Source organism: Pezoporus occidentalis, unplaced genomic scaffold (assembly GCF_034315485.1).
Source record: "Pezoporus occidentalis ecotype Australia unplaced genomic scaffold, CSIRO_AGI_Poc_V1 ctg296, whole genome shotgun sequence".
NCBI classification, from domain to species: Eukaryota; Metazoa; Chordata; class Aves; order Psittaciformes; family Psittacidae; genus Pezoporus; species Pezoporus occidentalis.
In genome coordinates, this window is record NW_026914896.1 from 18,403 (window position 1) to 40,318 (window position 21,916).

Below are 21,916 nucleotides of genomic sequence, written 5' to 3' on the forward strand. Positions count from 1 at the left end.
TGACATAAAGAGTTAAGTCAGCTTCATAATATGATTTGTTCTCTATTTTCCTTTGCTTATTATTGCTTTCAAACTACAATCAAGTTATTGTCATACCACTGAATGATGGAAACCTTGCCAACTACTTCAAAACTGACACGTTTTCTGTTGCACTGAACATTCCCAGAAGACATTTCCCCTCATTTTAATACAAAATCCTGTCAGATCCACAGAGCTGAAAAAAAAATAAATGTGCAAAGGATATGTAGCTGTAATAGACCTCCCCCAGCTAGTCAAGTTTGGAATGAAAGACGATCAAAAAAGACTCAGAGATCCAGCCCTAGATTAATGCAAATATCTGCCTGTTTGCAAGTGTACTTTTTGATTAAACTGGCATACATCAAGTACAATTAGAAAGGTTATTTATAACTAAGAAATACATAATTCTGCATTTTAATGAGGGTGACAATTACAGCCAACAGTTGCTAATTAACATTAATCCTTTTGCATTCCAAGACAAAATTTCCCAATATGATTTTTTTCATTGTCAGCAATGGACACACCAAAACTATTATCGCAAAGCAGCTATTAGGTAGGCTGCTTTGACACAAATAGGTGTTCCTGTTACACACAGTAAAGAAAAAGAAGCTGATGATGTGTTAAATTTGATAACCCCAGATGTAAATACAGAATGTCATTTTGAAATTTACATGATGTCTACAACACAAAATATAATCAAGGCTTATCATTTTCATGGCTGAACCCAATTCCAAGTTTCCCAAGAGCCAGGCTTCACAGGTGAAATCTGATTTTAACACAAGCTTGAAATCTCCCATTGTTAAATTTGGTTTTGATCCCAATCCTGGGTTCACATCTGCATTTCACCCCTGAGACTTCAAAGCTTTGAGTGGTCGTAACTGAACAGCATAGATAAGGAGTAGTGTTTGCCCAGCCTGTATCAGTTTCTGAAGCAGAACTCTGAAGCAAGTACTGAAGATAGAAATGATTACTACTGATTGACTTGCTACTCTGTTTGCCTCATTGCAATTTTTTTCTTACACAGACTATTAAGAAAATTTTCGTTCTTAAATCCACTGATTTTTAAATACTAATCTTCCAAAATTGCTCTCATGTATTTCTATTCATTGATTAAAAATTTCTCTGAAAATAAATGCCATGACTGCAATAACAACTGTTGACCTAATTAAACACTTCTATTTCTGATACCCATGATCCTCCAAAAGAGAGATGAATTAGATTTCCTATGCATGCCATTCCAAAAGAGAAGCTATCTCTGTTTTAGCCTCTCAGGCAGTGTCTTTTCAGATAGAAGCATTAGAAAACTATCAGTCTTTTTCCATACTGGTCTTTAACAGGAAGAGAGAACTGGCGGAAACACCATCAGAGGCACAAGATCATAATGCAGCCAGCAAATAAAGCCTCGAGAAGAATGCTGAGGTGCTCAGGCAACTGGAGTGGGATCAATGTCAGACACAAGCAAATGAGAAGGCAGAAAAGGAGAATTGTGAGCACTAAGCAAAGAAATCTACAATGCACTTCTTACAAAGCACTGTAAAATTCACATTTATTTTGTAAGTATGAGATAGATGGTTTATTTCTACATACAGAGGTGCCCAACTAAAATCAAGATAAGTGATATTAATGTCCTATGGTCAGTATTATTGAACCTCAAAAGCAATAAACTATGAGTCGATAAATATTACATTTGCAACATAGTTAACATTCTTCTGCCGTCTCTGGCACTTATTACATATTGTAACCACAAGTCTACAATACATTATTCATATTTGGGGTGTCACTGAGTGATGGATTGCTGTAAGAGAGGCTGTCCTTTAAATAAATCAACAAATAAAAATGCAAATGTTAACATTTTCAGCCACAACTTTTTCCATCTTGAATGGGGAATGAAAATTTCACATTATATCGACAGCCAGCAGAGAGAACAATTAACAACCTACACTGTGAATAAGAGAGATTAATTTGCCAACGTCTGGTTTTATCACTTGAATATGGAACTATATTGGACTTTTCATGCTGCTGGCTTTCTCAGGGAGAAGGCAAAACTCACGTCCCCTAACACATTCACCACCTAACTCACCACTCCACTCAAAACTTTTAATGCCTTTAAATGGTCTTAAGTTTGATTTGGAATGAAAGTTTTCTCATCATCATCTTCCTCATTCTCCTTTTGAATCTTGAATGGCGTCTGATCCTAAGGGGGGAAAAAAGTATCTATTTCTTTGCAGTGCTCGCTTGGACTCTACACTAGAAGAAACTTCATTGTATCATCTTAAGAGCAGAACCATATTTAAGCATCCAGCATGCACAGATCTGAAAGACAACCACCACATATGTAAGGCAAAAGCTTAAATCTTATCACTATCGTATTTCCTAACACTCAGCCTAACAGATCTACTCTAGACTATTCCAGTGTGCATTATTAAGTATACAACTCTGCACGTTATATTTTTACATCAGATATTAATTTGCTTAAAAGTCCCTGAATACACATTCACCTGAGATATGCTGGGCAATTGGGTAAATAGTTTTGTTTTTAAAATGTCCCTGAACAGAAATTTACACATTACAATCTGTTTATAAAAACTCCAACAGGCCACTGTAGTCTAACAGATAATAATATAGCTCGAATATAGTATTCATATTGCAGGAACTTCTAAATCACTTATTTTAATGGCTACAAGAAACTTCACTCCAAGACAATGGATTCAGCTAGCATTAAAGCTCTTGATTTAAAACTGCAACAAGAAAACACAGGCTTAATGCTTAAATCCCAGACTATCACTCAATCCCTTAATTTACCTAACTCTTCTTAAATTCACTTCTTAGATGCCTGAAGTGAAAAATGCTACAGGAGAATTATCTGTTTCCATGGTGAGCAGAACAACCTTTGCTGGTATCTTTTTAAGTGCTTGATTATCTGCAGTGTTATAGGACTTATTGTGCCAAACTCAACACTACAACTGTTTCTGCGTGGGGAGAGCCTGACAATTGCACCAGAGCTGTAATCAAATTAAATGGTCTTTCACAAGGCACAATTTATAACATTTTTGTAGAAAAAAAAAATAGCTTAATACTTTGATTTAGAGCAGTCTCATTTCTGTTTTGCAGCACAACACTTGTTTAGCTGAAATCAGTACCTGATTATACCCAAGGTAAGATCTAGTTTATGTAAAAACTACTTCATTACTAAATGAAACCATACAAATGCCACTACCCCCTACTTTCCAGCTCCTTTCCAACTCACAGCCAAAACGAGTCTTCCTTCTAGGCAAACAACAGTTATGACAAAGACATCCCAAATCAACAAAAAGGTAATGTTTAAATAGTCAAGAGGAATTACGCTTTTAGGAACAAACTTATTCTTCCAGATTTGCACAACCCCAACCTTGCCTGTGGGAGTTTTTTTATCCCCAGTATATGGGCTCTGGTCTGGATAAATAAGTACATGAGTGGAAATGCTTTCCAGACCTGCTGTGAACATATTTTCAAGGGGCTCATGCAGGTGTAGACATTGGCTTAAGAACACTGGATAATCAAACATGCAATGCTTGGCTTTATTATGAAAAGCAGTGTCGTATTTCCTATCACTCAGCATAACATACCTACTCTGTTATATGTAGAAGCACGATGGGCAAACAAGTCCACTATTAGCCCAACTAAGGATGCCAGATAAAGAAATGCTATTTTTCTTTCAGAGATATCACTGAAACTACCTTGTGCACACTCATTCTGCAAGTCTGGTCCTTCTACAGGTCTAGCACTAAGGCTCTCGAAGCACACACCTTTTTACCTTCTAGGGACACATATTTCTTGTCCCAGACATGATTCATTCCATGACAGAGAATAAAGCAGGACTGCAGTGATTCTTCCTCAAGCATGAGGTAGCTGTAACACACTGAAGCCTCCAGTCAAGCACTGCCAAGACAGGCTATCAAGCCATCGCATCTTCTACCTGCCATGCCTGCTTATCCAGCCAGCCCTCCCCAGAAGCTACGCAAGCACCCTGATGCCTTGTGCTGGCAGGGAGCTTCTGTCGCTTTCCAACACCTTCTCCCTGGCAGGCTTTCCATTGCTGCTACTGCCGGGTGCCAGGGTTCGTGCTAGTTAAAGCTGGCACAAACATGAGTTGAATCTAGTCCTATAAATTTAAATAGTCAGAAGTAATTAGGTTTACACATACTGCTGAATAAATAAATTCGCTCTCGGGCTAGGGCTTTGTGCTGTAAGTTTCAGGCTTGGGTCAACTGTTGTGGTTAAGCTGTTAACTCCCTCTCCCTCCCCAGAATCACAGATTATAACTAACATGCTGACAAACCTAACTTTAGTGGCACAAAAGCAGCAATAATTCTCAATATTGATTAATTTAGTTAGTTAAACCTGCAGTCTAAGCTTATTACCATTGCATGATAAATTGAGACTGACCTGCTGCCCAAGCAGGTTTTTTGATGAAGGATAGGATCAGCTTTAGGTCTCCACAGAAATACTTGTCCATTTACCATTTTCAATTAGAGAAGGCCATGAGTAAGGGAAAGCACAACATGGCTGCTTAAACTGGTCAATTATACTTACAGCACCAGCAGAGAGAAAGAAGGCAAGGAAGCATGCAAGACAGCACCCAGAAATACAGGATTTTTCACAATTTGTCATCAACTGGTACAATAAACCTTTAAGGATGACAGCTAATCAGACTCCTTTTACTGATCACTTTATCTGATATGATTTCTAACTGCATATTTCAACAAATGTTTTACTCCCCTCTGTGGAAAAGAATGGACCATCAATCCTCTTGAATAAAATTCCTTTTTCTGAACAGTTGTGTATGATGTGAATAATTATATCTACTCCTCAGTGCTTGAATGGAATTTCAACTTATCACTATTAGACGGTATCAAGCTATGCCTTTACACACTCTTTATCTGATATTACCACCCTGCAAAGGTAACCCTTGCTTTTAAGAGAAATGCTTAGGCAATCCTGTAGTTTCTATGGGTTTAAACATACTGTTACATGTGGGAAACAGAGCACAATCTATCCCAGTTCTTAAATCCTTCCAGAATTACCATCCCTTCATTCAGAAGGAAAAAAGAAGTGTTTCTATAGCAAGTAAGTACAAATTTGTCAATATTGGTAGTAGTTTACCACCTATTATATATTGCAAGTTCTCTCAGAAGATAGAAATAAACTGCCAGCTTCTGCCAAGAATACAGGGATGATATCAGGCATACATTTTCCTAGCCCACTGGGCCAAGAGAATATTAAATCTGACTCAAGCCCTCTCATTCTCCAAGAAACATTTAACTCTTCCTAAGAATGGTCATACATTCTTGCCATCCCACTGCACAAAATCATCCACCCAGCAGTGTAAAACACAGCAAATTCATACTTTTGCCTCCGTTTACTTTGTTGCTTAATTAAGATATTATTATAAGAAAATGTGGGATATGATAACGAAAAACAAGGATTGTACGCTGTTTTTCTAGGCACTTACTGCTAGAATTGTAATCCTACCTAAAGAAGGCAAGTTGTTTTTCATGTCGTAAGTGTAACAACAATGCTGCTTTCTGTTTCTTCATTGGAGCAGAAGCGATAATGCTGCTTTTCCAGTGCGTTTAGTGCAGATATATAGTATAATCAGGAATTGCTGACTTAATGTGATTTTGTTGCTTGTCATTAAACATAAAACAACTCTTGTACAAAACATTTTAAAAGAAATGCCATTTGATTAAATATGAGGGGGTTAAGTACAGGGGGATTAAGAACTTCAAGTGGATTTAAAAATCTAACAGGGGGTTAACACCATCCATTCAAATTATTTACAAATGTATTTAATGTGTCAGGACTTGGAACATAACATACTTTCTGTTCAAAATCTAAGCAAAATTAAAATGTTAGAACTTGGCATATTCCTGCTCTTCTTATTCTAACAAGTAATTTAAGGCATACTATAAATGTCAAAAGGATATTTTAGTTTTTAGTTTGTATTATCCAGCTCGTGCTAATATGAAATATCATAGAAATTCGGTTACTTCCGTGCATCTAGGAGAATTTGATGGTTGTGTTTGCAGAATTTTAAACCAGAGATTACCTAGTGACTTACTGTGAAATGTCATGCTGGATTGGGGATGTGCTGCTGCCTATCAGTATGGGAGATGTAGCTGCATCCTTCCTAGGTCCTGAAGTTGTCCCTGTGGAATGAAGTGAAGACAAGCCACATTATCAGAAGCTAGGAATTTTTGGACAGATGTTTTGTGATTCTGCATTATTACAGAACACTGGGACTAAAAGTTGCAACACTTTTGGATTGCCATATATACAGTGAAATGGCAATCAGCTGACAGTAATGTCCATAGCATGCACTTCAGGATCGCAGAGAATCAAATCTACAGAGTAAGTCACACTATACAGTCTCCATCTTGCTGCCCAAAGTTTGAGAGACTTGTTATCATTTCGTACAGTGGTTCACAGGATTCAGCTTGTTTCACAAATGCAGTTCTCATGACATGCTACAAGATGCTAACTTTCCAAGTGTAAATATCCCTGTAACAGTATTTTCTTCCAATAAAATAAAACTGTTCGTCCACTCCTTCTTTCCTCTACCCCAATAACTCCTGAATTACAAAGTATTCTACATTGAAAGGTGAAACCTGGAGGTCATATAGCCGAATCCTCCATTCAAAGCAGGGCCAACTAGACCAGGTTTAAGGCACTTGTCCAGTTAGATTTTGAATGTCTCCATTGATAGCAAACCAACCTCTCTGGACAGCTTCTCTGGTTCCAGTGTTTGACCATCCTCACAGCAAAAAAATGTTTGCTGTATAGCTGATCAGAATTTCTGGAGTTGTAACCTTCACCATCTCTCCCAACAACAGTCTGATTCCCTCTTCTCTAACACTCTCTCGTTAGGTACCTGAAGAACTCAGAACACATGTGCTGCATCATCTCTGCACCCAGCTTCCTCACCCTCCCCCAGCAGTCATATGCTCCAACGCCCTGACTGTCCTGGTTGCCTCTGCTAGACTTCCTACAGCTTGTCAATGTTCTTGCACTGTGAAGCCCCAAACTGGGCGCAGCACTTTCGAGATACAGTCTCACCAGAGCTGATCAGAGGGCACGTGTCACTTCATCAAACTGATGACCAGAATGTTTCTCTTATGGCCTAGTATGAGGTTTGGCTACTCCAGCACACAGGCACACTGCTGACTCGTGGTCAACTTAATGTTCAGCAGGATGCTCAGCCCTTTTCTGGCAAAACTGCTTTGTAAGTTGCCCTGTTGGCCCTGTTACACGAGACTGGTCCAACCTTGTTGCAGAAACTGGCATTTCCCATTGTTTAACCTAAGCAGGTTTCCGTCAAACCATTTTCCTAACCTGTAAGGTCCCTTGAACACTGTGCCCTACCCTGCAGCATAGTGACCACTTCCACAGTTGGTGTTATCTGCAAACTTGCTGAAGGTTCATCCTGTCCCACTGTCCAGGTTGTTAATGTTAAGCAATTAACCACTAGCAAGTGTCTGCCAGCTGGACCGATGACCACCCTTTGAGGCTGGTGGTACAGCCAATTTTCCACCTATCTTTCCACCTTTCACCCACCCAGCTGAGAATTGGGTTTTATAGATAGGATTTAGTTCAGACAACTTGCTTACAGGTAGTCAAAGGTAAGTGGAATACGCAAATTAGAAGTAATGTGAGCTACTATGCAAAAGCCTGTGAGTGTGGGCTTTTATATTCTAGCCTTATTAGTTCTGTCCAATCAACTTCACTTAACTAAATAGTAACTATAGGGAAATCTCCAAGTCTCAGCAAAAATTAAAGTCAAATCAGTATTTAGCTCTTTAAGTAATTCTGTCATGCCTAAATATTTCCCAGCTCTGTGAACAGAAACATTATCTACCATCCATGCTGAAACATGAAGCAACAAGGTTGTAATTCCAGCGTCAGTGCAAAATTTACAGATGTTCAAGAGATTACATACTGCATTAAGATTAAATACTGCATTAAGATGTATGTAAATACATACAATATTGTAAACCCACGTTTAAAGGTGTGTTCCAGGGAGACTAACAAAAAAATACAATGGGTTCTTATTGCCCTCCTGTCATGCATTGTGCTTCAGTACCATGCAGTGAAAAGATCTCGCCTTACAAAGAGTTAATTATCAGCGAAGGAACTCTTAGAAATATCATGGGGATATGTGTTGATTGTGTGTCCCTGGTAACTTGATAGTATGCCAATCCAGGATGAGAAGAGTGGGTATGCTTATAAAGACTGGAAGCCTCTTGCTTAGACTCTTGGCTTTAAGATCGAATAAGAGATATTTAGAAATCATTTCACATGACAGTGGAATGAGGCAGCTGGATTTTAAGAAAATAAGACCAAAGTAATAAAAACCTGGTGAGTAGGAGAATATATTCAATTCCTACTAAGAGAAAAGGCTGGCACACTGTCAACACACTACCTTCATAGCGAAGTAGATGTATTTCTCTGAAAAACAAAATATATGAACTCGGAAGTGGCCAATACAGCCTCAAGGGGACTGTTCAGAGACCCAAGTCTGCAAATATTACCAGGTCTGGAAATGGAGTACAAGAAAAGGAACTAAGTAGGAATATACTGAGGCTGTTATGCTGCGCAGATATAAAACAGGGCTGGCAAAAAATCCTGAATAAGTGCATACCTAAACAAAAAAATGTTTAAAAATACATCTTGACAAAGGCATGCAAGTCAACTGAGGCAAAAGAAACACCAAAGAGCAAGCAGGTCTATGAACATATGAAGATTAAATCAATAACGATTCCAAAGTGACCAAGCTACTAATAATTTTAAAATATGCTATGAGAAAAAAAAATAACAAAAAGGAATATTGGCAAGTAGGAGATAATGAAGACCGTGTTGATGTATAATACCTGCCTATATAAAGCTGATTAAAAGACATTATCAGGGAAAAAAGAGATACAAATTCTTTAGTCTGAAGGATATATATTTCAGGGCTAAAGGGAATTAGTTAATGAATTTATGAAGTGACTGGTAATTATTTATGAAAAGTCATAGAGAACCAAGGTGATACAAATGACAGCAAATTAATTAGATTTGCAGGTGTTGGAAGACGGTATGAGACTGGAGACCTTGCAGATGATCTAGAGAAGCAAGAAACATGGAAAAAGAACAGACACATTCACCCTTGGTAAAAAAAAAAAGGCTCATATATGGTGTGATAATCTGACAGCAATGGAGAGAACCTGGGGTAGCAAAGATTAGCAAAAAACAAACTAGATATAAGCTTGCAAGGCAAGCTATCCCAAAGCAATTATAGATGTCTTCTAAATGGTAATGTTAAAAATACTATTTTCAATTTGGTTAACTTGGTATGGGAATGATTTAAAATAGATTAAAGACTCATTCAAGAAAATTCAAATAGCTGTCTATTTCTACTTGAGGAACAGACAACTAAAGCATGAAGAACATGGAGAAATACAGCAGTCCACATTTTGGAAGTGTAAACACTAAGAATGAAGAAATACATTTAAGGCTGGTTCCAGCAGTAATGGGATGCAAGTAAGCAAAGGGAAATCTAGGTTCATAATCATAAAATAAATCTTTATGAATTGAATAATACTAATATTCATAATACTTAACATTTATATAGTACTTCACATCTTCAAAGTGCTTCACTAATATTAACTAATTGCTCTGTTCAATTGTAGGGAAGAGTCTTCCCTCTAGGGAAGAAGTTCCAGATTCTAAATCCCAAAGAAGCTCTCTTAGAAAACCTACTGAAAAAACAGCCCCTGGAAAAGTACAGATTCTGTGAGCCAAAATAACTTTCCCTCCCTGGCCTTTTTCTTTTACATATGGAAAGGAAAGCTATGCATGCTATTCAATACCATGCAGATGCTATATCCCCCTAAAAGAAAGGGGAAAATTAGTTCTTTCTTTGTTTCAATGTAAAGGTATTTCAGGAAGTGTTGTGAAGAGGAAGACTTTAAACAAAAATGTAAAGAAGTGCCCAAAATTGCAGAACACAATGGATAGAATATAGTTTAGTTTCACAGCCTAGAAGTAAAATTTTCCAGGGCAGAAAGGAAGAGAAACACTTCTTTCTGTGCTCCAGTGCTTTTTAACCAGAGTTGTTAGATTTTAGTACAAATTGACATAGCTGGTGGTGACACCAACAAAAACAATTTACTGCTGGAAAGATCTAAGACTTCAGGATTTTTTCATCTATTTAAAGTTTTGTTGGTAAAACTAAAAAAGTTTGTCTAAAAGACAAAAGCACCTCCTAAAGCACAGGAATAAAATTTAAGGAGCAAATAGAAACAGGAGACAAAAAGCAACAGTGAGAATAAAAGCTGGTTGCCTAAGTTGATCCACTAAGCTTCTACCCTGAAAAGAGGGCAAAAGTGCCCCTTCCACTCCGTGAGGTGATGGAAACAGGTTAACAATGTTCTTCTTGCTCTTCTCCCCATTACTAAACATCTGCAGGGAGAAACAAGTGGGTTTGGAACGTGAGCCTTCCAAACACCGCACTCAAAGTAAGCAAACAGTCCTTCGAACAGTAAAGCCTTCCACCATTCCAGTATGGGAATGTTTTCCTTTTATCTTCTCAAAAAAAATCTAAGAAGTCAGAGGTAGTTGAACACAAAAACCTGGTACAACTGCGTATGTCGCTGTGGAGGGACACTATCATAAGCTGCACCATAGCCCGGATACAACCACCGTTTCCAGTGGTACAAAGAGATTACATAGTGAGCCCAAAGACCCACATCACTACTGGCACTGCACTAAGGTGTGCCTGGAGAGAGTGCCCATCCTGAAGAATATACAGTTTAAATAGAATAGAAAAGAAAGATCAAGGCATGAGAAAAATAAACCTCTGTAGCAATAGGTTAGCATTTGACTCTCAAGAAGCTTTCAGTGGACATGTTTCCGTATACAGTGTCCAGCACTGCTGTTTTCTGACCAAAAGGCCACCTTAAGGTATGGGGTTAAATAATATTGAGTTTCATTCCTCAAGATGTTGTCTTGTTGACTTCATTCCCCTTTCCCACATCACATGGCTTAGCTAGAGAGCTGAGGTAAACGCACTGCAGTAGTGGGATCCAAGATACCCAGGCTTGCTGGTTCAGCACTCTGACACAGTAAGGCAAACACCATACTGTTATAAATTACACCACAGTAAACAGTGTTAGCATCCCTTATTTTGTTTTTGCTAGATGCTTTATAATTGCTTCCCAATAAAACAATAAATTCTGATGCAGAAATCCCAGGTCAGCAACAGATGGGAAGATCCAGAAGAAACAAGGACAGAGGCAGCTATGTCCAGAGCTAACTGGAATTAAGAAACTTAACATTGTGCCCTGGTGATATCCAAAGATGGAAAAAATACTTTAGAAGTATATGTGTATGCTTGTTAAAGAAGTCCAAACATATAACAGAAGGAAGCCAATTAAAAAGATACTAAATACAGAAGACTCAACTTCAGTGATTAGTGCTAGGTAATTTGCCTTGTGATAAACAAGCCATTCAAATCAGTAATAGACCTCAGGTTGTTCCACAGCTTGAAAGCATTTCTCTGAAATTTATCTGGTATCACAGCAAGTGCCAATGTTTGTAAGTTAAATTTTGCCACACAGCTCTACATCTTCAAAGCCAGAAATCCCAGTAAGTGTTTGCGAAAGACACCCACCATCTTCAGACAATATGCTGACCACTACAATCACTAAATCAGCATATGTGCAGCTCAATTGTTATGTGCAATAGCATGGTGCAGCTTGTAACTTCTCCTAAGTACTACAAAATGAAATGAATGAAGAAGAGGCCAGCTTGGATTTTTTTCCCCAAATCTATGGCAAATAAATTACCTTTTTGGAGACTACCCCTATCCAAGGAACAAAACCCATCATCCAACTGTGAAAAATCTCAATTTCATCACTACACTATTGAGAAGGAGGGGGAGAAGGAAGAGGGAAAGAGAAGAAAAAAATAATGATAGCTAAAAAAAAACCATAAAAGAAAACCATCAGTGAAAATTGCCCCTGAAACTTTGCAGAATTGTAACGGCTTTCTCTTGCTTAAATTGATTGGTGTAGCAATGTTATAAAATGACTATTAGGATTCATTGTGCACAACAGAAAGTGTGAAATGTCAGCAGACTATACAGCAAAAGTAATGGGTCCTGAACCCCTGTTAGTCAAAAATGATTTTGTTTCAAATTAGAAATTGATTTTTTTGGACACAAGCCCTTTACAGGCTTCCAACTTTTGTAGCTGTGCCTTGGAAGAGATTAACCTCAGCCACTGTTTGGGTCCAGGCTGATGATACCCTTTTGAAAGTTTCTTCACAGGGACTGCTTTTTAATGTTGGTACAGTCTTAACCAATAACACAAGTTATTTGTTCCTTTGAGAACTGCACCACATTTCTTCTCATTTTGCCATTTTCTTTATTTTTATGCTGACATATACAGCAAACTGGCTGACAAGTTAAAATAAAAAAAAAAAAGGTAGCTCATAATTGAACCAAGGATTATGTTCAAGGCTCAGCAGCGAAACATCCAAGCTGCTTTTGTTCCCAACCCTTTCTAAGAAAGACTGCTTCTCTGCTCCTTAAGTGGAGGTACTAAGCTAAGGGCAGGATAGATTCTAGCTGTACAGACAACCCTGTGAGGCAAAATATGAGGTTGTGATGGTGGACCCATTACTTGGGGAGGAAAAGAATACGAAGAAGATTACATTTCATGAGCAAGCCCCACTGCACTTATTCTCTCTGCTTGCTGGGAAAGAAAAAGAATTGTTGAAGTAGCTTTTTGAGATTAAAGGGCTATTTTTCTCCTTTCCATCAGGAACACCAGCCAGGAAGATCACTTGTTACTTACAAGGCTTTCTATGCGCTTTATTATTTTAAATGTAGCTCCCTTCTCTCGGGTTGTTTCAAGCCACTTGCAATCCTTTCCTTCTGATTGTGCATTTTACTGATAAGCTCTTGAATCCTATATCTGAAATTTCTAAAATGCCATCAGCACACTCATGGCCCCGCAATACAGTGTGCTTCCCCTTACCTTTCCTTGACTTGGTGCCTTCCCTCTTGGTTTGCACAAGAAGGGTTCTCTCATCTTGCATGTTTGCACCAAACCCAATCATTTTCTTCCCCAAACTACTCCCACCACTTCCTGGTGTTCTGGAGGCTTTGTTCACTGGAGGTGTCCTTGGAAAGTAATCTTCACGTTTCGACACTGGCACACTGGGGGAAAGAAAGATCATGGAGTTACATGATGCATTCAGACCTTTCAATGCTGCACACAGCCCTCTCCCACATTTTCACTCCCTGGAAGCATTAGGTCCTGTATTTCCTGAATTGTTTGGACAGGGCAAGTGGGATGAAGATACAGAAAGGGCTTTGTCCAGCACAGCGGAGCAAGGTTGGAAGAAACAGTAACTAAAAAAATGCTCACTTTGCGAAGAGGAAATAGAGAAGATTAAGTGAAGAGAAGCCATGGAGCCATGGTTTGCAACAGGGAAGCAGATCATAAAATGATAGAATTGTTTAGGTTAGAGAAGACCTTTAAGATCACTAGGGCCAACCAGGAAGACAACACTGCCGAGTCCACCACTAAACTATGTCCCTAAGCACCACATCTACATGCTTTTTAAATATCACCAGGATGGCAATACCTCCATTCAAGAAGAAAATAAATGAGATACAAAAGAAGATGAGATGAATGAACAGAGCTACCTGTAAGCAGGAGAGAGAATGTATGAACAAACTGGTGCAAGAGTATTTGGTGAAGCAAGTGCAGCAGTTTAAGGAAAGAAGGCTAACCAAAACCAGTATGGCTCAAGATGATCTTCAGCACAAGATCATAAACACAGCACAGACAGCACCAGGAGGCAAATCTGGTGGTGTGGAGCAAGCAGTTGTGGAAGACGGGAGCCTGTGGAGACCCATCTTTCCCTCAGTGAAGACAACCTGCTTTCAAATTCTGCCATCTTGAAAACAACTACCGCTTTAAATGAGGACTCCCAACATATGTCATTAGCCCCCACACCGTCATAAAAAAAGCAATTAAAAACACATACAAAAAGAAAACTTTGGATTATCCCCATGAAAAAATACAATTCAACCCAAGATAATACTGCTCTACTTGCAAACATGGAAGTGACATACAGCTTTCCTATGTTAACAGAAGATTAAACAAATCATTTTCCTGTTTAAGCACCAATTTTACATGGGCAACCCAAAGACTGCCACTGAGTTTGTGTTATCTGGGGTACAGCTTTGTGGAGGCTCATTCACAAGAAACTTTTATCTGAAAGCTTACACTATGAAGTTACTGTACATGTGAAGGAAAACGCAGGTATTTGATGTTCCCCTCAGAAAATGATAGCTAAATTAAGTTTCAAATCAATGTGCTGTATAAGCCATTGTTTAATAGGGCCCACTGCGCCTGTTGGACAATTAGTATTACTCCTGTATTATTAATGCAGAACAGTATCTAATGGTTTATGACCTGTAATAACTGGCTGAAGTGTTGGATAAAACTTCTCTGAATAACCTCCGTTTACTTCAGGGCTTCAAACTGTGGCCACTAATAATGTTGCAAAGTGTTATTAAAATTTATGGCGACTAAATTAGTATCTTATTTGAATTATATGAAATTATTAACCTACTAATTCCTGCAACCCAGCCAGAAGTGGGGTTAGACCCTAGTAAATGTTTGAAGAGGCTTAAAGGTGCAATACTTGACCAGATTTCTCTGATAATACAGGACTTGACATTGCATTTGCCTGTACTTGGATGATTAGCAGCATTTAAAACACAATAAGGTTGTCATTATTTAGATGCTTTCTGAGTTTTTAAAGTACGTTTAATTACAACCTTCAGATCTTCTGTGAACACAGTGACCTTTGGCTTGTGGATGAGGAAGCAATTATTCCACTTTTTCGCTGTGATACCTTTTACACGGTGCAGTTACTTCTAGAATACTGAGTTCTGGTTTAAATGATGCTAAGGCAGAGACAATTCAAAGAGGAACACACACTAAGAAGTTACAGAAGGTAATTTATGAAGAAATAACAAAAACAAGTGTATTTGCTCTTATAGATCACTAAACAATTAATAACAACCTCAACAAACACCTGAGAAATGTGCATACCAAGAAGAGAGAGGGATCATGAGGAGAGATACAAAAAAAACAGTAATTAACGATGTACCAAAATTAAACAAAGAAAACATAAGGGGGGGTTTTGTATGTCTATTTCAGAACATAGTTACTCATTCACCTGTGGAATAATCAGTAAGATAAGTGATGTGACTCCTGCCATCTTGAAAATTTAAACTAACATATGGTCCAAAGGGATCAGTTACGCATAGCTAGACAGATTAAGTGACAAAACAGTTCCTTCTCTATTTTCAAATTCAGCAATCCATTGTATCACTCAAATGCAGTGTGGTTTGTTGGACTTCCTGCAAGGCACCATGATATCCGATTAATCTTCGTGCTATTCCCTGGAACTACACAACAGAGAAGACTGTCTAAATAAAGACCTTATTAACCTACCTAGCCTACATACTAAGGCAGAAGTTGCAGAGTGGCATGGACAGTCTCATCACTGCTGCTTCCTTATGAATATCCAAGTACATCACCAACAAAGCAAAACACACCTTGAATGCTTTTTTTCCATTTTGTCTGCGCCTCTTATCGCGATATCCCCGCTGAGCATGAATGGCAAATTTTAAATGTCATTCAGGACCCATTGAATACTGCTAGTATTTGCATTCCTTAAAAAGTAGAAAAACATTAACCTTTTGTTTTATTGAATTAAAATGCCATGGAAATGCTGATGTAGTCTTCAGAGACTGAAATACTTTTACAAAGAAGAATAGCTGTCATTTATTAGACACAAAGAACAATTACTTGATAGGATGCTTTCTGACAAAAAGCAGATTGGTATTCTCATCATAGAAAAGGCATTGTAAAAAAACCCAGCACAGACCTCTGAGACTTGAATAATTTAAAGCTGCATTTGGTGCAATTTGAATTTTTCTTTAGGGAGGCAAAGTTAAATACCTTTAATTTGTTCTAATTATTTCAAATTTGCAAGTTAATTATGGCTGATCATTAAATAACAAAAAGGACTATCGTCTCCATAGAGTTTTACCTCCTACCCTCTGCATTACTTAAGCTAGATTTTAGTATGCATGAATTAACTTTCTAAATAATCACACGGTTTGACTAAATGGCTCAGTAAAATGAGCTCTGATCCTCAGAATAAGCATTAATGGACATTAGAAAGGCTACTGGGACCCATGTTACTTACATTATAAGTATTTTTAATGGGGTCTTATTTACTAATCTTTATGTACTGTTCAAGTTAGGGCACCATATAGATACATTATTCTGCTTTAATAGAGGAAAGTCAGTTCTTCAAGATACTAAAACAAATGTCCATTTAGAACCAACTAAATTCATTTTTAAATTCATGCAGGAAAACTCTGATAGAATTTAACTTGTTTTAGCTGCTCATCCTGATGAATCAATCCAACATAATGGTAGCCCTGGTCTGCAAATGGAGTTTTACAGATCTATTGAATCGCTAAGCAACTCAAGCAGCTGAGACTCTTGCCAGAGAGCAGCATTTACTATCAGCATGTGTACACCCACGAGGTTTCATCTCTTCCCTGCTCCGTGGGATCTCAGGCATCGATCCCAAATTTGGATACTCACCTTTCACTGAACTCTGATCTTTTCCATGCATTTTCCAGTGTTAGATCAGTGGCATCCACAAAACATGAATATATTATAACTAGTCAGAAACCCAAACCACAAGGCAATTCATGCCTCCAGTATGTATGTTCAACAGATGGCTGCCTTAATGGTACCCTACTGCACCCTGTTGAGGCAAGGGTTTAAGAGTTTAACCATTATCAAACTAACAGATTGCCATGGTGGGTTAACTCCAAAAGCAAACATGTTGGAATGTTATTTTCCTGTTCTGCAATTTCTGTTTTAAAAATAAAATAATTAACAGTTCATGTGTGCAATCTGCTGCAATTATATCAGGCCAAGAATGCATAACACTTAATGATGCAAAACTGGTGATAAGTAGACAACCCAAGCAATACGTTTTTGTAGGTGGAACATGAATTGCCATTTCAGATGCAGTCTGACAAACAGGCTGAAAATTGCTTCTCCTCCCGCCCCACACTTTGGCTGGGAGAATGTTCAGCCAGATCAATTTCCAGAGTCAGCTCAGTATAAAGCAGCAGTTTCACAAATGCTGGGACAAGGAAGAAGGTGTCAGTATATCATGGGATCTTCTTTTCAGCAGGGGTTCAAATTTGGATCAGTTTAAATCAAGTTACCAAAGCACACTATTGAAAACCACCAGTTCCAAACTGGGACTGTTTGTGAAGTTGGCTGCCTGCACGGCAAATAGAAAAATATTTGTGAGTGGAAAAGAAGGACTATAGACTCTGGATGTGTGGATCTAAAAAGCAACAACAGTGGTCTCCTGCACAACCGCAACTTTTTCAGTCCACTCAAATGTACTGTTACTCCACATAAGCTCCCACTTCCAAGGGCCTCAGATATTTCAGGTGGGTTTTTTCCAACAATGTGTCACGTAGGGCAGTGTTATTATCCTAATCCACAAAGCAAAGATCATAAGAAACTGATGCAGTAAACGTGCAGGACCCCTGGACAGCAAGCAGGTCAGCAGAAGCAGAAGACAACCAGAACCTACCCCAAACACTCAACTCACTGAGAGACACCTGAAATTGGTGCATACACCATGTGTGTCTGCTGAGAGCTAATTATGAGGAAATCCCTGACAAGAGGTAGAGCTCACAGCCCTTGTTAGCAGATCTCGACCTCCAACCTGGAGTCCTCCTCACAGGGGACACAGCTTGCCCTTTCTTTCCAATGGAGCTGGGGAAAAACACATCCAGATGTACAAGCCAGCAGAGCAGCTCTGGGACAGAAGAGGGAGATTGCTCCACTCACTACTGCTTTATGTAGGCTATGCAAATATACAGGATGGCTGAGTAGAGCTGGAAGGGAGGCAAGAATTGCAAGTGAGGAGGAGAAGCACACCATGAACTTCTGGGCAGTCTCTCATCCCTGAATGCCATTGCCCTTCCGCTCCCTGCAGCATAACCAGTCTGCTCACATCAGCAGATTAATCACCTTAAAACATATTGTTAAAAATCTAAAGCCTATCACACTGCAACATACAGTGCTTGAATGAAAAAATTCTGAGCTCAACATTTTTCTCCTCCTTTAAAACGCAGGAAAAAAAAAAAAACTTATTCTAATACAGACCTTGAAGGCCAGATACAAGCCTAAAGTGAGATTTCATGGGCCAATTATGAAACCTGGCATTTTGAGACTTATGTTAGATGCATCAGCATGTTAATGACGCTGCTGGGATCCAGTGCATGATAATAAGAAACAGATGCTTTCCTTGCTAGACCAAATGATCACTTATAGTTTCACGAACATAGACTCCAGAATAGTTTGGGTTGGAGGGCACCTTTAAAGGTCATCTAATCCAGCTGCCCAGCCCTGAGCAGGGACACCTTCCATTAGATCAGGCTGTTCTGAGCCCCGAGCAGCCTGACCTGAACAACCCCAACCCTCTCAGCCTTTCCTGATAGGAGACGTGTTTCAGCTCTGAGGTCATGTTTGTGGCCCGCCTCTGGACTCACTCCAGGTCCATAATCTTCAGGACTGAGTCCATCTCCTTTCTCATGCATTTTCTAGGCAAAAGGCAGGAGGGCAGGGACAGGTGTGAGAGCACCTCAGCAGCCAGTGAGCATCCTGGAACTGAAATATAAGTATTATCAAATCTGCTTGTAACAAAAAGACTTTTCATCACAGAAAATAGACAGTGATTACCTACAATCTACATGTTATTATGCACACAGTATATTGCTGGGGAGTGATACAGAGCTTTCCTCTCTCACAGTCCTTTTCAGGCTCAGCGACCTCAAATCCAGCAATACCTGTGCCTGTATCAGGTTTTATTGGCTTTTTTTTCCCTGTTGGAACTGTCTCTCCTGGACCTGCTGCATTAGGTTTACTTTTCTCTTATCTTGAAGGAGTTACATTGGTAAAAAAGTTTTCCATATATCAAGCTGCACGAGGGTCAGTAATCCATAGCATGGCTTCTCTAGACCATTCTTTCAGAGACCAGTTCCTTCCCCATTCCCTCAGTGACTGGTGCTTAGACATTTCATTCCACCAGCAAGAACTGAGGCCACATATGCTCTTAATTAGCAATGACCTATTAGATCATACCAGCCAGAGGTGAAACCTTGGCCTCATTGAATCAATCAGAATACTGCCTTTATCTTCAATGAAGTCAGGACTTCACTTAATATACACAGTTAGAGGTCCATTTGTAGCAAGTACTAAGCTAAATTCCACCTAAAATTATATTCTTGCCTTTGAAGCCCTGTCCTCATTCTGCTTCAAGTTAGCTATATTTCAGCTCCCCACCAGAATCTTTCTCACATATCTTAGTTTTCCTAATAAACAGTAAAATGAGCTTTGATTATTTTTCTCCCCTCTTTTCTGAATCTGAAGAAAATTCTAACATAAAGGTTTTCAGACAGTCATAGGAAAATGGCCACAGAAAACAGACTGGCAAAGCTACAGGAGGACAAAATGCTGTGATTGTGTGTTTGGCCTTTCTTATAGAGCAGAGCAGAGCAGCTGTCGTTCCAGCAAGCAGTGCTGTCAGCCTTCACAAAAGAAAGTCATGTAAATGTCAAGTCATAGGTATAAAAACAATCCTTCAAAACAGCGTCTGTATATCTGAAAAGCCTGCCTAGCTGTCACCAGTGAAAGTACCATAAGGAATGATGCAAAATCCTGTTTAGGGCAAAGTTTTTGAACTAAATCCAAACTTCCCCAGTAGATCAAGCTGCATCACCCTCTCCTTCAGAAGGAGAATCACATGCTCATCAGCAAGTGAATGCCTGTCTCAGTGCCTTATCCAGCATCACTACTGTCTGGCTGAGAGCCAACCACATTCAAAGGTGCCCATCGAAATGCCATATGCAAGCTATCTCCTGAACAAACATCCCCCAAATTAGATTCCAATTTGGTTGTGATAAAGGCATAGAAGAACAATGCATCATCCCTTCTCAACTTGACTCAGCCAGGACAAAACACTTCACAGCACTGGGCTGCACTGCAAAAAAAGGCTGTAGATGCACTGCTGCTGCAGGGATCAGTCTGAGCCTGCAGGTAACCTGGTTGGTGCAGGAGTCCTTATGTTTTCCTTCACTGAGACTGCTGGTACAGAAGTACTCTCTCCTCCATAGGTGTTTTCAGACAGGATGATAGGTGTTGATAACAGAAGCTTTCAGTAAATGAGCAGCAATTGCTTTTTCTGATCATGGATCACATCATGGAGCAGTCATTTGCTAAGATAAATGGCAATGTAGCAAAGGAGGGACACAGTAAGAGTTGGAAAGTAGGTACTCTCAGGGTTTCCAGTGTGCCCTACTAACAAGGCATTCTGAAGAGATGCCTAATTGGAGCAAAAGATATTTAAGATTGCACTCTTGTGTGCAGGTATTATGAAGAGTTACATATGCATGGACAATTAAAGAGTTTTGGAGGATCCTGTAGTGCCTATATGCGGACAGAAGAGTTATAAAAGACATACCATCTACAGCTGCTTCTGTTCACTGACAAAGTTGCACCTGATAGGTGCTAACTTTCAATACTCAGGATATATTATCATCCCTGGTTTCTAAGTGGGGAAACACAGGAACATAAAGTTACAAACGTCTCACACTGATAGCAATGAAAATTAGCAACCACTAACCTTGGCAAATACACACAAGGATCGTGAAATGACCTTCTAGGTCACTGGCAGCTCCCCTGGTATCAGGGAACAATTTTCATACACACATCAAATTCCAGGAGATTCAGAGCAGCCCTGCAGAGAAGGACTTGGGGTTTTGGTCGATGAGAAAATGAACACGAGCCGGCTTCAGTGTGCACTTGCAGCCCACAAAGCCAACTGTATCCTGAGCTGCATCAAAAGGAGCGTGACCAGCAGGTCGAAGGAGGTGATCCTGCCCCTCTACTCTGCTCTCGTGAGACCTCACCTGGAGTATTGTGTGCAGTTCTGGTGTCCTCAACATAAAAAGGACATGGAACTGCTGGAACAAATCCAGAGGAGGGCCACGAGGATGATCAGGGGACTGGAGCACCTCCTGTATGAAGACAGGCTGAGAAAGTTGGGGCTGTTCAGCTTGGAGAAGAGAAGCTGCGTGGAGACCTCATAGCAGCCTTCCAGTATCTGAAGGGGGCCTATAGGGATGCTGGAGAGGGACTCTTCATTAGAGACTGTAGTGATAGGACAAGGGGTAATGGGTTAAAACTGAAACAGGGGAAGTTTAGACTGGATATAAGGAAGAATTTCTTTACTGTAAGGGTGGTGAGGCACTGGAATGGGTTGCCCAGGGAAGCTGTGAATGCTCGTGGTGTTCAAGGCCAGGTTGGACAGAGCCTTGGGTGGCATGGTTTAGGTGAGGTGTCCCTGCCCATGGCAGGGGGGGTTGGAACTAGATGATCTTAAGGTCCTTTCCAACCCTAACTATTCTATGATTCATAATAAACACAATTACAGGTTTTTTTCTGTTCTGTTTTTCTGAGGCTGCTGCTCCTGAGTCTGATTTGTGTAATGATTACTGAAACCAATATGGGAGCACGCTTACAGGACCCATCTTTTCCCATGAAAATGCTGTCCTCTTATTTTAAGCACAGATTACTATTCGCTTTTAGGGTTACATAGGTATGTTTCCATCAAAGTCTTACAAATCCTGGGACTAGTGAATCTGGAGACTAATGCTTTTCTTATTCCAAAAAAAGACATCAAAGGC

At 39.5% G+C, this 21,916-nt stretch overlaps 1 protein-coding gene across 4 annotated transcripts in view; it reads right to left on the reverse strand.

Annotated features, from left to right (window-relative positions):
* Nucleotides 1-1,465: 1,465 nt before the first annotated feature.
* KIAA1328 (KIAA1328 ortholog) overlaps nucleotides 1,466-21,916 on the reverse strand; it is a 148,395-nt gene continuing 127,944 nt past the window's right edge. Inside the window, exons 8-10 of one of the 4 annotated variants that reach the window (XM_062626655.1) lie at nucleotides 13,074-13,255; nucleotides 6,119-6,206; nucleotides 1,466-4,159 (exon numbers count right to left, since the gene is read on the reverse strand). In XM_062626655.1, the coding sequence (XP_062482639.1) occupies nucleotides 4,126-4,159; nucleotides 6,119-6,206; nucleotides 13,074-13,255 (304 nt within the window). In that variant the 3' untranslated portion in view covers nucleotides 1,466-4,125. Of the gene's footprint in view, nucleotides 4,160-6,114; nucleotides 6,207-13,073; nucleotides 13,256-21,916 lie in introns of those variants that run through there. The other 3 variants (XM_062626654.1, XM_062626652.1, XM_062626653.1) reach the window with 3 other exon arrangements.